This window comes from Lepidochelys olivacea (assembly GCF_965140295.1).
Source record: "Lepidochelys olivacea isolate rLepOli2 genome assembly, chromosome: 27".
Classification (NCBI taxonomy): Eukaryota; Metazoa; Chordata; order Testudines; family Cheloniidae; genus Lepidochelys; species Lepidochelys olivacea.
In genome coordinates, this window is record NC_140437.1 from 13,789,229 (window position 1) to 13,806,743 (window position 17,515).

The window sequence follows — 17,515 nt, forward strand, 5'->3', positions numbered from 1 at the left end:
CTCCCTCACCCCCCCCACTTCCCTCACCCCAGCGCAGGGAATGCAGCTTGGAACCACGGCAGGGTTTGAACTCTCTTCAGTGGCTCCAGATTGTGACTCTTCCTCTGACTTCCTCACACGTAACCGATGGGTCCTGAGAGTCTCCCTCTCGTAAATTACTTCGCACGACGGACGCTCGTGACCACAGCAGAATGTGGGTCGGAATGAAGCAGGGGGAGGGCGGGGAAAGAAAAGGTGTTTCAAGAGCCTGTTCATTCAGCTGCATTTTAATTTCCTTTTCAATCTTGTCCCAATTAATTCCCCAGAATTAATCTCATCGAAGCAAACTCGGCAGCGTCGTGGCTGCCGTTTTAGCGGTGCGGTCGCTCTGTCTGAACATGAAATAGTAGCTAATATAAAAATCCATCTGGTGCGTTTGAAACACATGCTGGCTGCTGCTCGGGTCCTGTCTGACATTTCCAGCTTCGACAGTGGGAGGACAGTGATTTGGGGGTGAGCGGGCAATCAGGATTCAGCAACCCAGCATGCTCAAGGAGTGATTCCAACCTTAGCTCTGGGGCACAGGGCACCGGGGCGGAAATGCTCTGATCAAGTTTCCAGGAGGGGATGTAGAAACAGGGTCCCCACGGAGCACACGCACAGAGGGGTAGCGTCATCTAGGGGTTAGGGCAAGAGACTGTAAATCAGGGAATCGGGATTATATTCCTTGCTCTGGCAAGTGACTCGCTGGGTGTCCCTGGGCAAGTCACTTTGCCTTTCTGTGCCTTCGTTTCGGGATCTGTGAATTGGGGCTGTTGCTACCTACTCGCCTTCCAGCAGGGGTGGTGAGGCTTGATTCATTAACATGTGCAAGGTGCTTTGAGATCCTTGGTTGGAAGGCACTAAAGGGGGTGAGGGGCATTGCTATTATTGTGTTTTCTCTGCTTCCGACCACAGGTCTAATTGTCTGTATAGTCTGTCGTGGCTGTAAGTAACCTGAAGCAACCAGGTGAGCCGCTAAACAGATCAGTGTGTCAGGTCCCTTCCCTCTGAATCCAGGAGAAGCATGTGCACCCCTGAGAGAGGAAATGGGCAGCGGCCCTGCCAGAGGCCCCTGGCATGGGGCAGGGAAGCCGGGCCTTCTCTCTGCAGATCCGGGTTCTGCCGAGCTCCAGCTGGTGTGCTTGGCATGAGTGCCGCAGTCCCAGCCTGCCCCTTGGGAGTGGAAGGAGTCCAGCGGCAGTGCACCGGTACCTGCTAATCCCCAGGACGGGCGTAGCCTGCAGGCGTCCGGCGTGCATTGCCTGATCTGCAACATGATGGCACCGGCATGGTTCGACAAGCACCGGGCCTTTTCGCCGCCGGCACCGGTACTAACGCAGGCTGTCTTATTGGTACCGCAGGCCAGAGATTTGTTGCTCCAGTTCTGGCACCGGGAGTGCCGCGGGGGCCTTCACCGGACTGCCAGTGCTGTGACTGTTGCCAGGGCTGGTCCCATTACCGCTTGGAACCACTCTGGGCCTGTACCGAGCCTCCAGCGTTGCTCGGGCCCTGGGGCATCCCGGTGCCATTGTGCAGCACGTCTGGGCCGCGTGACGGGCTAGCAAAGCGAGGTTCCGCTTCCCTTCCCTTTTCCCGGCAGCTAAAGGACGCCGGCCCCCTCTCCCCCGGGCCGGGTGATTTGTACGTTATGATAATTATTTGAGCGCTGTGAGACTTCCTATTTTAAGTGGACTTAGTTGGATGTGACACGCAGCCCATAAAACCGGAGAAGTTAATTCTCTCAATTGCTTGAAATGAAAGTGTATTTGGGGGGGAGAATGTTTTTATTCCTTGGACCCTGGAGCGAAAGGAGGAGTTTGGTGACATCTAGTGGCCCTTTTTGTCACTCTCCAACAACTGTACTCGGTGGGGGTGGGGGTGGGGGTGCAGGGGGGGTCTGAGTGGCACAATGAACCTGGTTGCTGCTTGTCAAATAGCTATTATCCACCTCTGACCTAACCGGAGGGGAATGGTATCTGCAAATCTCTCCCCCACCCCACCCCCACATATTTATTATGGGCTGGGAGGGGGAAGCGGAAAACCGCCCCCGGTCCTGTGTTAACAAGCCGCCGTGCGCCGTGCTGTGATGACGGAGGGCTGTGATGGCGATGAAGGGGTTTCGCGCCCATTAATAACCCCGATGGGAGGCTATCGAGTGAGGAGGGATGGGGACGGGATTTGGGGTCAGCTGGAAGGCAACGGTCATACACCGGTCAAATTCAGGCGAGGGCTATTCCTTCTCCCCCCCTTCCCCCCCCCCCGACAGGAACCAATCGTCTAGAACAAACCCCTGGCAGCCTCATTCCTCCCAGGTAATTTTTATAAATGAGGGGACACCCATTCCAGAAGAGGACAAAAGCCAGGCAGCACAATGACACATCCATGATGCCCCCGCTGCCCAGCGGCCATTTATTATAAACCCAGAAAGAAAGAAAAAGAATAAACCCCGACGTTTCCACTCGGGACACTCTAGCCAAACCCCGCTGCATGGGTCCTCCATCAACACCCCACCTATTCTGGAGCCTAAGCTAGGGTCCCGATAGCAGGGCTTTGTCTTAGATAGGCAATATTACCTCCCCATTTCGATGTTTTTTCCCCCCTACCCAGAGCAGGTATTGGAATAGAGCTAGAGTCTGCTCTCGATTGCTGTGGAGGTGCTCCGGATTTACACCAGCGTCCGTGTAGAGCAGACAGAGCAGGATCTGGCCTTTACTCTGGTCTACATTGGTGTAGGTTAGATGAGAGCATGTTCTTTGCGGTGAGTTCACCCTGCTGCCCCCAGGAGCAAAATGTTCCTCCTTTCCGTGGAGGATCATGTGTGTCGCTGGGAGCAGAAATTCATCCCCGATCTTGGGGTTCCCCTGATAGAAGTGAGATCGGAGCGTGTTCTTTGCTGTGCATTTACGCCGCTGATCAAAATCACAAACACACACACCAGCCTCCCTTTAAGTCTGAACATGACCATTTTCCAGGAGCGTACCAAAGAATTTACCCAGAACTGTGCAAACTTTAGCAGCGCTCTTGGGTTCATCTTCTGAACCACCAGTGCATTTTCAAACTCCGGCTTTTTTTTTTCCTTTTAATATTCAGACCATTTATTTTGTGCTGAATTTTATAACAAATGCTGTTAAAGACTTCGTCTTTGACAGAGGTAATAATAAATTCACTGTTTAAAGACAGTAGCTTAATTCCTTACACACTCCAATACTGCACAGAATAAACTATATTCATCACTGAGTAATTTTTTACCACATAAATCTTTAAAACTAACCGTTGTAGGCTGTTGAGGCTGAAATATTGTGAATTTATTAGATATGACCATGTAGTATTGGATTCAGAGGTTTCCATTCGAATATATTACAGAGGAAATTTGTGTCTTTAAGTGTGACAATCCTTCTATTTTCTGAAGCCAGCATTATAACCGGCAGCTTCTCCCGAGTCAACTCTGCCTTTATTTGACAGAGATTTAATAATAAACCTTTTGCTAATCTGCCAAAGAGGGTGGGGGTGACATTTCATTCAGATGCCCTGTTTAAAATGTGTGGCAAAAAAAGCTTTTGTTTCTAATCTAACAAATGTCCACCGATTCCTGGTTTTATTTCTTAAAAGGAGGACGACATTTTATCTGGGGTTGCCAAGATGGAAAAATATTCAAGCAGGGTGTCATTTTCAGAACCATCTTTCTTTGACAATAACTTTTACATGACTTGGCTGTCTTTTTTTTCTTTTTTTAACTCCTGTGAGAGTTGGTTTGTTGTTCTGTTCTGTTGGTTCATCAGCAATAAGTTGGACAATGGAAAAATTTAATGTGAAATCCAAATTACACACACACAAAAATAGATCATAAACACTAAAACTTACACTGATTTGTCCAATATGCAAGGGAGGGAAACCTCCTTTTGCAGGGTCACAAAACTTATTTGTAAATTTCTTTTCTTAATTGTAGCCTGTTGAGCTTCTGTATTTAAAACTACATTGTTGTTTCCTCTGATAGTGTAAAATATCAGTGGAAATCTGTTTGTTAGAGAGAGAGATAATTATAAAACCATATCCCGGTTCATGAGGCGCGGGTAACATTTAAGCCAATTGATGTGGTAACATTTAAAGCAGTTATACTGCAAAATGTCACGTATGGTCTAGTTTCATTAGAGAGAAGTTAATAGATTGATGGCATTGAAACTCCCATTCCTGGGAATAAAATAAGTTTGCCTTTGCCATAACTCCTCTCCGTCCATGGCCCAAAAAACTCAATCAGCTCCGCTCCCCTTGATCACAAATGAAATTTCCAAAAACTTCTCCTGCACGGAGCCAGTAACAAATCAACAGTTTAAAAATTAAAAGCTGGCTATTAACTACTAAACAAAAGAGGCAAAAAAATCCCATGGCCATCAGTATAATTGTTCAGACGAGCCCAGGTTGAAAGATAAGAATAAACACACACAATTAATACTCAGCATAGCCCACTTATGATCAAAAGAATTCTCTCCTCTGTCTGAGAATGCTTGTAAACCATGAGTATTTCAGAGTCAGCTTCTATAGTGTGTTTTCCCCCTTTTTTTTTTCCACACTGCTCCATCTGTAAATGAACAAACATCTTGATTTTATAGCCCTTTGCTTTGTAAAACTGAGAAATGGAGGGGTGGGGGGATACACTGGATGCCTAAATAAGACTTTAATTCCAAATTCATTTACGCTATAGCGATGAAGTTGTCACAAACCATAATGCAGTATTTAATTAAAATAACAGAAGTGTATCTAGATATGTCCTGGGGTAGCTATCACCAAATTATAGCCTGTGCCATCCGTATTGTATTTATGAAACAGCAGCTTCGAAGGTGCAGCTGAGCTGATACAGAAGAGTAAACATTTAAACCATTGTTCTCACAAAAGCTGCCTTTTTCTTTTCTTGCCTTAGTTCCCCCTTGCACTTTTCCCCTTTTCTGATTCCTCACTAGTTCACCAAGATCATCTTTATTTCAACTGTCTGTGTGTGTGTGTGCAGGGGGTGTTTTCCCAGTGTTTTTGATCCCCTAACTCCTGGTCTTCAACTATTGACCTCCAAACTCCTGTCGCTCTGAAATCCCCTCCCGTCTGTTGTCATGGAAAGAGTTGTGAGCCCGGTGTCAGAACAGAAAATCTCAGGCAGAACTTGGATGTGGGATTCCAAGAGGGTAGGAAACGAATACATTTTTAAAGCCACTTTCACGCGCGTGTTTTTGTCTCATCTCCTACAGATGCATAAAGTGCACAGACTTGGCAGAATTCAAGTTTTCCTTTTTATTTTTAAATGATTTTGACAGATAATAGCGATGTTTCTTTTTAAGCATTGGTTTCCATTTTGATCGGGGGGGGGGGTTCCCCAATTTTCACAGTTACAGGAAATTCTGGGGGAGGTCCTCTGGTTATTTAACGACCGTAGATGTTGAGATTAAAAAAGTAAAAGCTTTATAACCATTAACACTCTAATTGTCAAGATCAGACGTCCAAAAAGACAAAGTAAATAGCCTTGAATCAAACTCTAATATGTTCTCATTCAGCACTTTTTGTATATTTTGTTGATCATCTGTGGAGCAATTTTTTTCCATCGGATTGTGTGTGTACAGTGAAATTCACATTTACCAACATTTACGACTAATAATCTAATCCTTCCAACCCTGACTGCGAACAGTATCTCCTACGCACTGCTCTCTAACTGTATGTGTGCGCACATACACACTTGACAAACATCTCTCTTTTCCACAACAACACAGTTTCTGGAGTCCCGTTCACCTCCTTGTCTGCAAAATGATGTTTAGTTTAAGTTTATTCCCAAATTAAAAGGAAATAAACAGCAATCATAAAATGACCCTGGGAATTAAGGGAAATGTTCCCATTTGTTACTGGTCTTTGTACTTTTCAACTGCTCAAACCATATGTGAATAAAACAGGGGCCTTTTCAAGTTCCTGAAAGCTAAACTTCTAGACTCTATTCCCCCTGTAGCATCACTTCTGTCTCATTCAGTTTGCCAGCCCCCAGCTTCCTTTGTAAATTCTCCATCCCTCTCCCTTCTAGGATCAGTAATTACAGGTAGTGCCTTATCTCCTCCTCTTTTTTCCACACAGTCTTATAAGATCATCAGAAGAGTTATGAACGAAACAGAAATAATTGCAGTGACCTTTTGAAAGGAAGTGGCCCTGGGGGTTACTGTATAAAGATATTTTGATAGCACTGATCTTCTAATGGGTGCTCTCTCTTTTTTTTTTCCCCTCCCCTTTCCTTTTTTCAGCCGGGGGAATCTGAAATAAATGGCTCCTTTTACACAAACACACACAAACACACACACACACACAGAGCATCATTTCAAGCCCTCTTCACAGGTCACGCACAAAGTTTAACTCTGGTGACTGCTAATTTTCATCAGGCCCCCATGTTTGGGACTTTCAAGCTGAATCTAATTGGCGGCAGAACACATTGAGAAAATCGAGCGTGCCGTAAAGCAAATAAAAATCTCTCCCTTTATTATTTTTATTTTCCCTCATGGGGAGGGGAGAATAGAAGGGGGGCGGGGGGAAGGTGGAAGGGGAACCAGCCGCTCCTGCCTCTCTGCCCTCACAACTTTGCCATTAAAGTTACACCTACAGCTAAGAAGTTTGGCCGTGAAAAATGGTCATTTTGTTTCCCCTGCTCAAAGCACGTTATTAAAATGCTAATTTAAAAGAAAAAGGAGTTAAATATCTAGCAATGGTGCCGTCTAATTGCAGCCATAATGAGCTCTCTAAATGTGAGTGCCCCTGACACACGGAGCATAAACAGCCAGCAAACAGATCATTAGTACCCGCGTTCATTTATTCTGGCGACCTTACTATGACCCCACCGAGGGTAGGGTAAAGAGCAGGTGGATCCGGCTGTGACACCCCCTCGGGGGATCCAGGAAATGAAGCTATAAGCAGCTGCCATGGCAACACCTATGTGTGCAGATGATGTAACACACCGGCAGGCTGGGGGCCACCACAATTGGGACGCCTTGTCCACCCCGCGCCCCTCCTTTGCCAGCGAACGAGCCTGAGCGTTCAATTCTTCCGGTCTTTTCACGCGCAGAGTTGCTCAAAGGGAGCCCGATTGTTTGGGTTTTTTTTTTTCTTCCCCCAGCTGGAGGCAGGTTTGGGGGGGGCCTAGCGCAGAACGGGACCTCGTGTGCACACGCGCGGCCCCAGCTCCACGAGCCAGGGGTGCCAAGCACTTCCAGCAGATGTTGAGCACCCCCAGTTTCACCCCCTTTTCAGAGGGAGGCCAGGCCCTCCCCCCCCGGTGAGGGGCCCTAAGCGTGCAGGGGCTGAGCATCCTCTCGGCTTTGGTGGGATGTCAAAGGAGCTAGGCACCTCTCAGGATCAGGCCCCGAGCCAGCCCCTGCAACCAGCTGCCCCCCACCTGATATGGAAGTGATGGGTGTAAAAAAAAGTAATAATAAAAAAATGTCGACTGTCTCACATTTAGTCTCTCTTCTGCTGTACACTGTGCACGCATTATGTAGATAAACCTCAGCTCCCCCCCCCCCCCAGCCATGGGGATCATTCAAGTTTTACAAAACAGGGGAAACTGAGGCACGTAACACTGTGCCGTAGCTGGGCGTGGAACCCAGGCGTCCTGACTCTCAGCTATAACCACCCGACCCTGCTTCCTCTCAGCACCTGGGATGGTACCCGAGAGCCCTGACTCCCAGTCCCCTGTGCTTTTCCCGGCTCTAGGAGGACGTTCTCTGCCAAAGGGCTCAGTCCTGTGGTCGCGGGCGGAACCCACTGTGGATTGGGCCTGCAGGCCAGCCGAATAAAAGCCGTGCCTGAATGAGAGCGGCTGGGCAGGAGATTAATAAAAACAATTCTTCGGAAATGATTTTCCTCCATTCCAGCCTGTTTGGTTCTAAACAGTCTCACTAATCACCTTCACTTTTTCCAAGGGGCATGGAAAGACTGTCCCTGGAAATTATTTTGAAATAAAAAATAGCCCAAGCAACACCCTGTCTCTCCCCCCCCCCCATACCCCTGTTCTTCGGGGGGGCTCCCCCCAACCCAGTGCACTTTAGATGAACCTGTGATATTGTAGCAATGGCCCTTGAAGTGCAGTGGGGAGGTGATTTAGGAGAATATTAAAGGCGATGTGGAGATTCGAAGGCGTCTCTCTCAGGGAGAGCTGGAGAAATACGCAGCACAGATGGGCTGAGCAGATTAAACATTTCCGTCACATTGTTTCCAAATTGTGTTGCTGTGCCTGAGGGTTGGTACTGCGGTCAAAGCGCGGCAGAATGGTGCAAAGCTGTGAGCTGCATGCTTTATGGAATAAATATTAATACTGCAGTTTCACATGATCTCACAATCCCATCATCTTGGAAATGGGGCAGCCGGGGTGGTCTCCAAATTCAGCACTCCCCCCCCCTTCCTTTTTTCTCTTGCAAATGAAAGTACCTCTCCCTCCCTCTGCTTCGGTGTGCACCTCCTGCCTCAATTACAGAGCTGCTTTGCAAGTCTTTCCTGCAGCTGTCTGTCTGTCTGATCTAGCTGGGTTCCTACACGGTACCTCGTGTCGTGCTATCCATGGGTCTCCTAAAATAGCCCTCGCTTGCCGATCCGGAGTACATCTGCACCTGTGTAAACGCAGAGTAGCTCCTTTGCCTTCCATGGAGTCGCTCTGGATTGACACCACTGTAACTGGGAGCAGAGTTTTAACCTGGCAGACGACACCCCCTGTGGCTTGCATACGCAGAAAGACCACGGGCCCATCTGATTCACAGTCAGGCAATGTCCTTGGGCCTTGTGCACCCATCTTTATCTCTGGGCCAAATTCATCTGTGGTGCAAGTCCAGGGCCCGGGCCAGGGATGAACTGAGCTTATTGTCGCAGGCCATCGAAATGGAGGGCATTGCACAGATGATTTTTTTAAGTTCCCTGCAAAATCCTGACCTCCTCCTGCAGGCAAAGCTCCCGGGGGGGGGGGCAGTCATCGGGAGTAAGCATGTTCTTGCACATCACAGGCCTGGGCAGTGGCCAATCCCTTCCTAAATTCTTCTGGTGCTGTCCAGCATGAACTGGGCTAAGCCCATTCACCCCAAATGGCAGCTTTGCCCAAGTGGGGATTGCAGCATTTCATTTGACGCCCTCCCTTGCTACCTCCCGTATTTCCTACGCTCCGACCGGCCATCACTTTGCTTTTCCCATCTGCGTGTGTTCTTGGGCCTGTCCACCTCCCGCCTGCAGGAATTCATTTAACCAGTTCCTGGCAAGAGCAAATAAATAATGGTTGGGGGGGGTCAAATTTAATCATTCATTTTTATTGTGCTTTATCTGAAGAAAGGTTGAATAATAAACAAGAAGGGGGGGGAGGAGAAAAGGATGGTTTGCTGGGCGCCAAAGTAACGGGGAAGCCGCCTCCCGGTTTAGCACAGCACCGAGCCTTTGACCAGTCCCCTCTTCCTCTGAGGAGATATCTGATAAAAGTCCCCCATGCTGGGAAAACATAAGTGAGCGCTTTCTAAATAAACAGTGTCTCTGAGCAGTTACTGGGCATCTTCCGCTGGCTTCAAGTTTTGAATTCCCTGAGGGGGAAGGTAAATTTTAAATTTCAGAGCTAGCTTCTGCTCCGAGCCAGTTTTCTAGATAAACAGATATATAGCTGACCTGGTATAAAATTCCCTGTGTCAGCTGACCCTCTAATAGCACAAGGCATGCCTCACCTATGAATGAGGATCCTCCATTTGACTAACAATAATGTATGACACACACACACGCTGATAATGGGGCCGAGCAATCATAAACCGATAAGTCCCTGATTGATTGGCTTTTCCTTGGGCATCCATCAAAGCATCATTGATCTTCTGTGCGAAGGGGGGCTGATTGATTGTGTTCCTGAAGGAGGCACGGGTTGTTTACGAGGCCGGGCAGAAAGCGCGTGGATGTCGGCCGGGGCCAGAGGCCGGGGTGAGGAGTAAATATTGCCGGCTCCACTTTCGGTAGAAGGAAAGGAAAGGAAACGCGTGTATTTTGGGGACGGCGGGGGGACGCTTACTCTGGAGGAGCAGATGCTGTCTTTGCAGCCATGTTAATATCACGTTAGCGTTCCCCCGACGACCCTAGGAGGGGAGCCGCCCAAAGATGCAGCCCCAGTTTCAGGGTCCAAGCAACGGGCTCGTGGCTAAAAGCACCGGCCTGAGAGACAGGAGATGAAGGGTACCATTCCCCGCCTGTCAAAGAGGGACAACAGCTCTGCCATTCTCCAGCAACTCTTTCTTGCTACGTATCCATGCGGCACCCAGCATCACAGAGCTGTCCTCTCGCCATACAAATAAGAAGTTCTCCTTCCACGCCGGAAGCAGAAGATCCCTCCAGGAGTGGAACCGGATGTGTGGGGAAGCCCCTGGCTCAGTGAATCTGGAGGATTCATTGGCCTCTTGCCCCCGCCTGGTTCTAGGGCCCTGTAGGGTGGGGCTGGGGACCCATTAGCATGAGACCGGGAATTAAATTAACATTGGAGGCTGGGAAACCCCAACAGGTCTTGGCCTGAACTTTCAAAGGCCAAGGCCAGCTCCTTAGCTGCCATCAGTCGCCGTAGCCCCATTGAAGTCAACAAGACTACGCCGATTTACAGCTGCTGAGAATCTAGCCCGGCCATCTCATCTGTGCCCAGGACAGGGATGGTCATTCCAGGTCATGGCTGAGCTGCCTTGCAAGAGATCACACAAATAGGAAGCAGCGGGGGTGGCTGGAAATTAAAATGCGGCAATCATGTAGCAGGGGGGCTCCAATCACTTTTTTCCAGGCTTATGAGGAGCAACCTGCTGCTTCCCTCCCCCGACACCTACTGGCAGGGCATTTGCAGCCCCATGGAGGGATTCAAGGCCCTGTGACCGGCGGATCGCTAAGGAGGGCCGTGATGTTTGCGCGGCCATAAATGGCAACAGGGAAACCACCGGAGGCTGATTCAAGCTGTGAAATATCCCGTGCTGGTGGCCGTGACGTGTTTTCGGTTATAGAATTGGCTGCTCCTTTTACAGGGGGAAGGGGATTGTTTGTTCTCCCCTTGCTGATGGAGATTAGCAGCATCAATCCTTTTACGGCCCAGTGCGCAAACCTGCCGGCTGCCGGTTATTGGAACGAGCGTCTGTTTCAGGGGCGCTCGTCACCGCCGGTCGCAGGCAGGAAATGCAGAGAGCTCCAGGGCCGGTGGAGTGGGCCGTCCTGCTGGGAGCGGATCTCTGAGTTTGAGGGAGGAAGTCTCAGGGCTGAGAGCAGAACTGGGGCCTCCTGGCATGCCGAACAGGTGCTTTTTGTTATCTGTGTGCACCGAGCGTCGTCCTGCAAGGGGTTGGTGGCAGTATATCCTCTTGCCCTGGGATGAATCAGAAGGGACGTGTAAATCAGCGGGGTTAAACAGGTGCGAGTAAGAGGAGGATTGGGGCGAGGAGGGGGAGGATGTTGACTCCCTGGCTTGTAAAGCAACCTGGGCTCAGTTGCTGACTGTGACCGTGTCACTTCCTCGTCCGTTGCCTCAGTGGCCGCACCTGTACAATGGGGCTACATGAGGCTATGCAAAGTGCCTGGAGATCCTCCGGCCAGGTGCACAGTGGTGTTGAACCGCAGGTGTGTATCGCCCTGCAGGGAGTGTGCGTGTCAGACCCCATCTCAGCAGCTCCAGGTGCCTGTTCACCACCTCCTCAAAGCAACGAACGTCCAGATGATTGTCTCAGCTAAGTTCTTTCCCCCTCTCCCCCCACCGAATCTGCGCAAGCACAGAGCACGCAGGCCCTGCTGGAAGTTGATGAGGTAGATTCCAGGGAAACAGTCCTCCATCGCTCTCTTCCCTTGCCCCAGAAAAACCCAGCTGCTCAGCACCCCCTAAATCCAGGCGTCAGCATCTTAGTAAATTAGCACCTCCAGACGAGAGCAGGGTTCACTCGGTGCCGGGCTTTGGCTTGCTGTGCCAATGCACTCCTCGTTTTAATAGTTTAATAAAAATTAGCATAATTAACAAACATCTGTATGATCCAGAGTGGTGCAATTTGGCACTTGGAAACGAGGACTTAAACATTATTGCTGGGAGTTTAATGTTGTTTTAATTCTTTTTGGCACTGTGCAGTGGAATAAACGTTTGGTGCCGATAGTTCTCGACTGGCTCTCATTTGCATTTTCCTCCCTTTGATTATGAGCAATTGCAAGCTCCCCGGCAATTCATCAAAGCAGAAATTATTTTAAAATACCTCGTGGTGTCCGGGCTGAGGCGTAGCTGCGGTGGGCAGAGGAGGGATGGGGCGGGGAGGGTTGGATTGCTCCATTCATGCGTTGGACGGCTCTCTGACCAACTGCCCACCCCTTCCAGCCAAAGGTCTCCTGGGTGGGTTAGTTTCCTCCTGCTGCGAGTGCAGATCCCGTTCATTTCCGCACTAAGGCAGCTGATCATCCAAAGCTTTTTTTGCTCCTCTTTTGCCGCAGGATTTTCCTTCCTGTTTTGAGAGGGTCGCAATGCGGCCAGGGAGGGTCTTTCATCGCTCTGGAACCTGGCAGGTCTGCTTGGCTCAAAGGTTCTGCAGCGTCTGCTGCCACACGGCACCCTGGTGAGCACATCGCTTGCGGAAACCAGCCACCCTGCCAGGTGTTTGCTCCTGTCTCGCACTCGCAGCTGGGAAGCTGGTTAGCCTGCGGTTGGGGAGGCCGTAGGAGGGCTGGGTTCTATCTCTCACCCTCTCTAACTTAACATGTGCCCCTACCCCCAACCACGGTCCGTCTGTGCCTCAGTTTCCCCATCTGTAAAATAGAGACGTAATTCATGCTGTGCAGGGGATCAGCACCTGGGCTCTAAGCCTCCGTGCCTCAGCACCCAAACCAACCGCTAGCCAAAGGGTTTAGGAGGAAACGTCCCGTGTGAAAATTCATCCCACGTGGAAACAACCCGCTGCAGAATTTGCTGCACCTGCTTCTGAAACAGCTGGGGCTGGTGGCTGTCGGTGAAAGCATACCGGGCGAGCTGGGCCATGGGTGAGATCCTCTGCGTCTATGCACTGCTTAAATCCTGCCTACACCCTGAAAAGGGGGCTTAAGTGGAATTTTGGGGGTGCCTAGAACTTGTGCTCAGAGGCCCTGACTTTCTGATTTGCCGGGGGGGGGTAGCTTGACCCCTGCTCCGCCCCAGGCCCCACCCTCACTCCACCCCTAACCCCCAAGGCCCCACCCCCTCCTCTTCCCACCCCATTCTGCCCCCTCCCCTGAGCACGCCCTGCCCTCACTCCGCCCCCCTCCCTCGTGCACACCGCTGAACAGATGATCCTCAGTGGGCGGGAGGTGCAGGGGGGGAGGGGGAGGAGCTGATCAGCAGGGCACCCGCGGAGTCCGTGCCTATGCTTGGGCTGCCCCTCTGTGCAAGGTTGAGCGTCACCCTCCTGTTTGCAAAGTGCTGTGAGATGCTTGCCTGGAGAGCCCTCCCTCGCTCTACGGTATTATTCGTCTCTTCTTGATGTATTTCATGCTTCAGGGCTCCAGCCAGTCACCTGTCGGGGTCAGGAAGGATTTCCTCCCTCCCCGTCTAATTTTTTGGGGGGAACGGAGGGGTGGTTCTGTCTCCTTCCTCTGAAGCATCACAGATTGCCCACAGCTGAATGTGGGACACTGGAGGGGGGGGGCAGGGCTCTGGGTTGGCGCCGAGCGTTCCCTCTCTGAGGTGCTTGGCTGGTGGGTCTTGCTTGGATGCTCAGGGTCGAACTGATCACCATAGGTGGGGCTGGGAAAGAGTTTTCCCCCAGGTCAGATTGGTAGGGATCTTGTGGGGGGAGGGGAGGGTTGCCTTCCTCTGTAGCATATGGGTGTGGGTCACTTGCCAGGATTATCTGGGCCCATCTCACTATTCGGTGCCCTACCAACAGTGGCTCCTCGGTCTCTCCTGTTCTCTGCCTGTGGCACGCGAGAGTTTAGACTCCTGAGGACTTTTAATACTTTGGTCTAATTCTGGTTGCTGGCCTTAGTGATACATGTGTAAATTAGGCTGTAAAGGATTTGCCTAAGGAGTCTGTGGCAGTCAGGAATGGAACCCAGGCTGTCTGCCTAGTGATTTAACGGTGACCCCCATCCTCTCTATCTAAGATCCTAGAATCGTAGGACTGGAAGGGACCTCGAGACGTCTTCTGGTTCAGTCCGCTGCACTCAAGGCAGGATTAAGTTATCTCGTCCAGGATGTCCAAGATGGGCCCTTTCTTGCTTTGTTTTCTCAGGAATACAACATGTATGGCTGGTGGATCGGCGAACTGAACAGCGAGGTGGGGATCGTCCCAAAGGAATACCTCACAGCCGCCTACGAACTGGAGGAAAGATGATCCTACAGGTAAGAGGCATGCTGCTTTGTGATTTAACTCTTCTCACTTCTTCAGAGATCGCTCCCCCACCCCAGCCCTCGCTGATAACAAAACTGTCTTGCCAGGAGGTCTGAGATGTCTGTCCAGAGGCTGGGGCTGGGACAGTCCTGGGGTATGTTTTTAATCTTTTGTGAAGATCGACATGGAGAAACCTGGGAGGATTTTGCCTTTGGCTCCATCTTCTGGTCTTCACCTTACACTGGAGCTAATGAGGCAGGAAAACCATCCTGGCGATTCAAAGACCAGGTAGCGTGGGGTGGGAGGAATTAGCCGTTGACGTTCAAGGAGTGAGGGCGGCCGGTTCAAGCCCAGGACTGGGGAATCAAGGATTCTGCATTCCACTCCCAGCTTTTCTGTGACCGTGGGCAGGTGTCTGAAGTGAGTCCAGCTGTGACCACGAGCCAGGGGCTTTGCAATGGAAATGTCCCTGACTTTTTTCAAGTGCTTTGAGATCCCTGGATGAAGCACAGAAAAGGGTTGTTACCTTCGGGTCAGATGGAGCCAACAGCAACTCAGAAGATTTTGTTCCCAGAAAACATTGTCTCTTGGTGGTAGTCATAACAGTACTTAGCAGAGCATTGGCTACAGATCACTTTTCACACAAAGATCTCAAAGCCTTGTAGAGAGGTGGGGAAACTGAGGCAGAGAGCTGGGCGATCACACTCCGAGTTAGCTGCAGAGCTGGGAGTAGAACCCAGGAGTCCTGACTCCCAATCACCTGCGCTAACCAGTGGCCCACACCGCCTCTTGCTGAATCAACTGGTGTCACCTCATCCCATGCTGTGAGTCGCTGTGCGTGCATCACGCAGCTTGCTTGTGCCATGGTCACGCCCTTTTTCATCTTCTCCTTGCCAATATTCACTCCTGTATCTCTTTCCTCCTAGACCCCCTGGTGCCTCTCTCCCCGACATACTGGACAGCAGCCCCCAGCTCGGTGTCCTCTCCCCTGCTGCCCCTCGGGCACCTATGGAAACCTTCTCCACCTCCACGTGAAGAGACTCATGTCCCAGCACCCACGTCGCTGCTGATGTTTCACAGAGCCCCCCGTTCGCCCCTGAGCCCGTTATCGAGCTAATGTGCCCCCCCACTCCAGATTCCATATGATCGGCCTCATTTCCCACTTGATTCTGAATGACATTTGTATGTGGCTCTTACCCCAGCTGGCGAGACGCCTGAGCAGTCGGCCAACGCAGGGGCCAGTTTTGTTTTCTTTTGTGAGCCGGGGGTGGGGAAAGACCCAAAATAAAGGATTCTCTTTTCGTTCTCACAGTTTCTGGCAGCATCTCAGCTTCCCTGTAGGCTCAGTCCCTGGCTCACTCTGTGGCTAGATTCGGCGATCAGGGAGGAGAGACGGGCGTGTGCCAGGAGAGGACACGACACTGGAACTGGCCTTCCCTCTCCGGCCCTGGTAGACCCCAGCGCAATAAACCAATTCTGCCCATGACCAGCCTCTTCCGATAGGAGCTCCATCAGCTCCTGTGTAGGGCTGGGAGGACAGGTTCTCTGTGCTTCCCCTATCTCTGGGAAGCAACAGAGAACTTCATCCTCCAGGACGGTCCAGCCCAGAAGTCGGATGGGTTGGTACCTTTCCATCAACGTGGGGCAGGGGGGAGGAAAGAGAGAGGCTGTGTCCCCCATGTGCCACTAGGTGGTGGTAGCTAACTGTTGGCCGCAGCATCGGGCCAAAGGGAAAAAAGCCATCAGCCTTCCTGAAATTACCTCCCACATCACAGCACATGGCCAGTGTGTTGATTCTCCCGAGCCAGCTACCATTGCTGGTGGGACTGGCCCTTTTAAGTGTAGTCTTGTCCGTATTCAGCCCACCTCTTACATGGGTGCTCGGACTTAAGCAGGTGTTTTAAGGGCCTTCCCAATTCAGGGGCTCAGTTTCTCCAGGAGAGGCTCCACGAGTTGGCTACACACCTTTGAGGACTAGGGCCAATTAGAGATAGAGCCACGCTGCGACTCGGTGGTGGATTGCCAGTGCTCTCAAAAGCACAGGGAGGAGGGCTGGATCGGGGACAGCTGGTTCTCATTTGTCTCTAACTCCTTTGGCATTTCAAGGCCTCTGATTCCAGCCCTTGCTGCTGGCAGGTAGCAGGCTGAGCTCGTTGCCCTCCCTGGCTGCACGGAGGGAAGGATTTCCCTGCTGCAGGAAGGGGCTGGGGGTAAACCTGCCCCCTGCCCCGTTGCTAGCTCATAGCAAAGCACCTGGAAGCCTTTCCTGCCCCCCTGCTGTTGGACGCGGAGCAGGGAAGAGCCTTGACAGCTCTAATTAGTTTTGCTGCTCCACTGGCAAGGGTGCCAAGATGGCTCACCTGCGAGCGATGCACGGCCGCATGGCGGGGGGAGGGAAGCAGCCGCGGCTGGGCAAGAGGAAGGGACTCGGAGCTGTCAGATGTCCCCCCACCCCTCATTCCTGGCTGGGCTCCGTGTAGCTCATGGTGCAGATGGCAGCTTTTGCAACGTGGAAGGCCAAACACCGCTCCTGCTGCAATGTGCAAGGCCAAACACCAGCCCCTTTGTAAGCTGGAGGCATGATCTGTGCCCTGCCTCCCGTCGTTGGCCCTCCAAACCGGGCAGCCCGCCAGGTCTCCCGCCAGCCCTCGGCTCAGACATGCAGGGGAGAGGGATGCGTTTGTGGCTCAAACCCAGGAGAGCTGGGTCTGGAGTAACTCCCCGGCTGCTGCATGGTCCTGTTGGACTCGGCAAAGCTGGGAATGAGCGATGGATAAGAGGGGGGCTACTGATCAGCAGTAGCTAGCAAGAGTCCAAAAATTGGCAGCCAACTCGAGAAATGGCTTAATCGGAGGCTACTGGGGCTGAAATGCTCCGAGCAAGTTAGCAGGAGCAGGTGTAAAGGCTGGCAGAGTGGGGCTCTGTAGGCAAGGGCCTGTGAGCCCAGAGCCCCAGGTTCTGTTCCTTGCTCTACCAAGACATACTGTGTCCTTGGCCAAGTTACTTAAGCCCAGATCAAAGGTATTTAGGAACCTATCTCCTGTTGGAATCAATGGGAGTTAGGCCCCTTTAAGAATCTGGATCTCTCGGGGTCCTGGCTATAAGGTGAGCGTTCCTGCCTTGCGCAGAGGTTGGTGGGTCTTTTTTTTTTTTTTTTTTTTTTAAGATCA

The 17,515-nt window shown here is 51.2% G+C and overlaps 1 protein-coding gene across 3 annotated transcripts in view; it reads left to right on the forward strand.

The window, feature by feature from the left end:
- SKAP1 (src kinase associated phosphoprotein 1) overlaps window positions 1-15,631 on the forward strand; it is a 227,853-nt gene extending 212,222 nt beyond the window's left edge. For all 3 annotated transcript variants that reach the window (XM_084615548.1, XM_084615549.1, XM_084615550.1), the window contains 2 exons: window positions 14,247-14,356; window positions 15,272-15,631. In XM_084615548.1, coding sequence (XP_084471674.1) covers window positions 14,247-14,348 — 102 coding nt within the window. In that variant the 3' untranslated portion in view covers window positions 14,349-14,356; window positions 15,272-15,631. The remainder of the gene's footprint in view (window positions 1-14,246; window positions 14,357-15,271) is intronic.
- Window positions 15,632-17,515: the final 1,884 nt, after the last annotated feature.